Source organism: Olea europaea, unplaced genomic scaffold (genome assembly GCF_002742605.1).
Source record: "Olea europaea var. sylvestris unplaced genomic scaffold, O_europaea_v1 scaffold9377, whole genome shotgun sequence".
NCBI classification, from domain to species: Eukaryota; Viridiplantae; Streptophyta; class Magnoliopsida; order Lamiales; family Oleaceae; genus Olea; species Olea europaea.
Window position 1 is genome coordinate 1 of NW_019267869.1, and position 4841 is coordinate 4841.

Here is a 4841-nt window from a genome sequence, read left to right on the forward strand (position 1 = left end):
AAAAATTTGTAAATCTTGATTTTGAATTGTGAAGTTGAAATGTCTAGGTAGATTTAATTTCCACTAAAATATATTGATTTGGATTTGGGTGGACTCAACGGTTGAGTTGAGCTCATCCATCTATAAACCGCAACTCGACTTGGGCAAGTAAACTGGCTGGACGAACCTATCACCTATGTGACACCAATTTGAAATCATTGGACTCATATTTGTACAAATAAAGATCGTTGGGTACAATTGCAAGTGTAAATGTTAAACATGCAATAAGGCGAACGAGGATAGTATCATAACTTTAGTTGATGAAATTGATTTGTAGAGGTTGAATAAGATAATTTTAAATAAATAAGCAACTTAGATAAATCAATACATTTAGAACACTAGAGCATCCTACTTCAACACATATAATCTAATTTAATTTCTTCTCAACGTATTGTTAAAGTTTATTACCCATATTGCTGGTTAAATTCTCTAACTTATTTGATAGTCTTTTTTGAGTAAAACGAAATCTAATTTTTGATAAGAACTCACTATATCTTTAAGAAATACATTATATAAAGCACACTAGATTCATAGTGATTTGCAAATGAACTATAAAAACCATGAATGCATGTTTCCATCTCTTATCCAAAGTTATGGTATTCATTAAAAAGAGCTAATACAACACATATCATTTATGGGTTTCAATATCGTTTTCGCAAATTATTTAAAAGTTGATCATGATTCCAAAAACTAAAATCATTTGTTCAGTGACTCAATTAAATTTTTTAAACAAGTTCAGTGACCACGGATGAAAATCTACCCAAAATATATGAAACCGTAGAGGGACCGTCCTCTTATCCTTTCATTTCAAGTTTATAAACCCCTGAAACGACAGTATATAATCTAGAAAAAAGGCCGAAAAATTTTCTGTGACAATGGCACTAACATCATCATTTTCATCGATTCATTCTCTCTCGCTCGTCAAATTAAACCGACATTCAACAATAAGAAGACCTAATGCGCTTCCCCTGGTAACTTGCAACAGCCTCCTTGACGATTCCACCCTCCTCCAAGCAGCCAAATACACCGTAATCATTTCTATGCTACTAAAGTTTTTATTTATATATTATTATTATTATTATTATTTTTTTTTGAAGGCATTGTTGCTTAACTGTATGTCTATTTTTTTGGGTAATTAAGCTTTGATTTTTAATTGTATTTCAAAGGTGGATTCGTATGTCGAAAATGGAATGGTGATTGGACTGGGGTCTGGCCGTGCTTCTGGTCTAGCCATACAGTATTTGGGGCGCCAGCTTCGTTCCGGTCTGATTAAAGATATTGTTGGAATTCCTACGTAAGTCAAAATCCTCGATTTTGTGTAAGGATCATGATAAGTTAAAGTCTCTAATTTAAGGTCTGTTTGTTTGGCAAGAATTTATTTCTCGAGAAATCAAGAGTTAAAAAATATTAACTTGACTAAACCGACTGAATGCGGGGAATGCCATTTTTTTTCAGACAAAATGAGCTGGACAATATTGGCATGGCAAACGTTTTATGCCTAGTCGAAATCTTCAATTTTTTCACAGATTTATGATAGGAGTTTCAAGGTTTTAGAGAACAAAGTATAGCGCTTTATTATATAGTGGAATTTTGTCTCAATTATTGTGGTCTGGGATGATGACATTAATTGATTCACTGGTTGCATAAGATATTTCATCTAGTGTCAGTATTTCAAAGTACTCCAGTGTATTAATAGCTTATAGAAAAGTTAAACTGAGTAGACATACCACTTTTAGAGCATGCATTTGAGTTTTGCCAACGTCCAAACTCAAGGTGCAAGTTTGATGAGCATTGTGCTTGCAATGATGTTGTTTTGGTTAGCACTTACAGTTTCTGTTTCATTTTTCCATTAGGAGTAATCAGCAACACTGTGGTGCAGATCTGTTGGTAGTGCAAGTGAAGCTGCAAAGGTCGGAATCCCATTGGATCAATATGGAGACAGCTCTAAAGTGTGCACATTTTATTTTGTTGTATTGTACTCAATTGCATTGTTCAGTTTTAGTTATGGTGAATGATATTATTGGATGGCTCTTTTCATTTTATACTGTAGATCAGCTTGGATTGTGCTTTACCACATTCTGCTTTGCCATGTTTTAGATTGATTTAGCATTCAATGATGCTGACGTTATAGAAGAAGAAACACTTGCAGCAGTCATTGGGCGTCAGACAATGGAGGGCGGCGAGTCATTAATTCAAGAAAAGGTCACTCAAAAGTGCATCCTTCAATCAGTACAATTTCAATTCTTATTTCAGAGAGGAAAACCACAAAATATAGATTCTAACATTACTATGGATAACTGTGTGTGTAGTGAAACACTAAAATGACTTTTCTTATAGTATTTTTGTTTCGGATCATCTTAACTAAATATGCCTTGGATATGCCATGTTACAATATTCTCCTTATCTTGCATAGATTCCTTTCAAATTATGATTATTGTTCAGCTACACTCGTTAATTCTGGTGCAGACTGTTCTTAAGTCGGCTGGGAAACTTGTTCTCATTGTCACAGGAAAACAGTATCAAGGAGCTGTAGATGGATCAATACCTGTTCTAATCAGATCCGTAAGCTCAAGCACAAGAAGTACGCAAGTTATTGTCTTGTGTTATGATGGGACATTTCTTTCAAACATTTTTCTTTTGTATTGCAGATCAACTGGTTGGAAACTGCTGAAGAAATTGATGACCTGTTCCTTGGTGATGCCGAGGTATTCTCATACAAGACAGAGAATTGCTATGTGATTAATTTGAAGATTTCTTTGCTTTACACTCTCCTCTAGATTTTGTAAAACTTGAACTTCTTCAATAATATGGCTTGAAATTTACAAGATAATTTTAGTGCATCGTTTTAGCACCTAGGTCCCCGTTAAAATTGTAAACCATTGGATTTACAATTAGAAAATTACTGGAATGTTAGATCTTGTGCTCTCAAATTTTCCCTAGTTCCCAGCGCCGAACCCAAAAAAATGTTATAGCTAATTCATTTTCAGTAAAGATCATTGAGTCTACCACAGAGATGGTGATGTGGAGATATATAATAAGTTATTCCATGCCTAGCAAGCTTGTGATTAGCAGTTTAGGTTATAGATTTTTTAATCCTGTTAATTCTAGGTTAATAATTATAAACTTCCTGTTGTTCATTGTCAATCATCACATCTCATTTCTTTTGTTATTTTTAGCAGAAAGGATTTAGTTACATTATAGATAGGCCCAGTTAAAATGAGGTTTGGTCATGTAGTAGTACTTCCTTTCATGCTTCCTGGAAAGAATCTGAAAAAAATCAGAATTATAGGATCAACAGAAACACTAAATTGGAGGGCAGGAAGTGATGGGATAGATTATTATGGACCGAGGCCTGGACTAGTTTTTTGGATATCTCAGAATGAAGGGTCTATTGAGAACTGCAACTTCTCTAGTCTTAGTTATAGTCTGTTAAGGTTCTAACAGGGAAAAGCAAAGAATGGAATATGTATAAGCAAAAATCTTCCTAGGCCTCACTTTCACTCACTCAATTCCTCCCCCACTACTCTACAGGTTGCCATAACAGAATTCTGTGGATGTATATTCTTCTCAATTCTTCCGGGCTCTTCTAGAAATGGAGGCCTATCATAGTCTAGATCGGGTTTAAGTATTTGGTTACCCATTTCGCATTGCATTAGTTATGTGTTATGTTTAACTTATGGAGTTAGACAACTATTATTGACATGGAGGACAAAATTTCATAATTTTTTTTTTCTTTTAATTTTAATAAGGTTTGGAGGAGACCATCTGTAGGGTATGCAGGTCCATTAGGGGGTGATTTCCCTCTAGTCACTAAAGAAGGGCATAATGTTCTCAATGTAATTTTTACATCTCCAATAATAAGCCTCGGTACAATTATACATTTCGATATACAAGTGTATTTTTCAGTTTTTCTCTACTTCAGACAATCTTTTCTTAGGCTGGTACTGATTTTCTTGCAGCTGAAGTAGCCGATAGTTTGGATCAAGTTGATGGTGTTGTAGAGCACGGGGTTATTTCCAGGATACCGTCAGTTCCTTATACTTACCTTTTTCTATTTTATCTATTTTATTGACGTTGCTCATGTTAATTTTGGTTTATTCACGCCTTAAAATCAATATTTTAAGTAGCCGATCCTAATAGTATCGTGTTTCTTATTAAACTCGCTTTTGTTCTCCATTAGCCAAGAATTTTCATCATGGAAATAATTTAAATGTGTGTTCAAAGGTTGCGGGCTGAATGACAGGTGCACAGCAGTGATTGCCACAGAAGATGGGCTGCAAATTGTTGATAATATACTAAAGATCGATGGGAGCAGAGTTTAATCATAGAACCTTCTAATTAGAGATTACTGAATAATATTTGCATTACTGCTTGAAGTAAGTATGTTAAATATTGATATGTTTTTTGTAGCATAAAAGATGAGAACATTATTCAGATTTGTTTATCACAAAGAAAATTGGTTCTTCATTTGATTTGGTGACTTATACGGTTCTACCATGTCATTTTAGTTCTCTATTATTGAGTTATCTCATTTTTGCCCCTATCTAGAAATGAAATTGACTAATCCTAATATTAGCAATACTGAATCAAAGGATCGATGAATTCAACGTCGCTATTCTTGAACAACTCGGAGCAAATAAAAATTGTTGATACGAGATAGAAATTTTGAAAGAACTTCTTCCCTACTCAAATTTTGGTGCATTTTATGAGATGAAGATACTGCTGAAAATTTGATGTTTGGTGGGAATAGAGGTAGAAGCAAAGTCAAATGGACATAATTTAGTTAAAAGAAGAGGACCAAT

At 34.1% G+C, this 4841-nt stretch overlaps 1 protein-coding gene across 7 annotated transcripts; it reads left to right on the forward strand.

Annotated features, from left to right (window-relative positions):
- The first annotated feature begins 853 nt into the window (after positions 1-853).
- LOC111392528 (probable ribose-5-phosphate isomerase 4, chloroplastic) lies at positions 854-4511 on the forward strand. 7 transcript variants are annotated; one of them, XR_002702276.1, is made up of 9 exons: positions 854-1067; positions 1206-1333; positions 1893-2046; positions 2137-2241; positions 2506-2601; positions 2688-2744; positions 3789-3875; positions 3999-4065; positions 4283-4359. XR_002702276.1 is itself a non-coding variant. In XM_023017889.1 (9 exons), exons 1-9 carry the CDS (start codon positions 915-917, stop codon positions 4277-4279), a joined length of 894 nt encoding a protein of 297 aa, XP_022873657.1. In that variant the 5' UTR covers positions 854-914; the 3' UTR covers positions 4280-4511. The 7 variants fall into 7 exon arrangements, 6 of the variants coding, with proteins under 6 accessions (XP_022873657.1, XP_022873655.1, XP_022873656.1 ...); XM_023017889.1 differs by having other exon boundaries at positions 3789-3906; positions 4264-4511; XM_023017887.1 differs by having other exon boundaries at positions 3789-3906; positions 4283-4511.
- The last annotated feature ends 330 nt before the right edge of the window (positions 4512-4841 follow it).

Bases quoted from the DNA above. Each gene is read 5' to 3' on its own strand.
- LOC111392528 (XM_023017887.1), top strand. From the start codon at position 915: ATGGCACTAACATCATCATTTTCATCGATTCATTCTCTCTCGCTCGTC. The intron at 1,334-1,892 runs GTAAGTCAAAAT...TTTTTCCATTAG, and splicing joins GATATTGTTGGAATTCCTAC to GAGTAATCAGCAACACTGTG. The intron at 2,242-2,505 runs GTCACTCAAAAG...ATTCTGGTGCAG, and splicing joins AGTCATTAATTCAAGAAAAG to ACTGTTCTTAAGTCGGCTGG.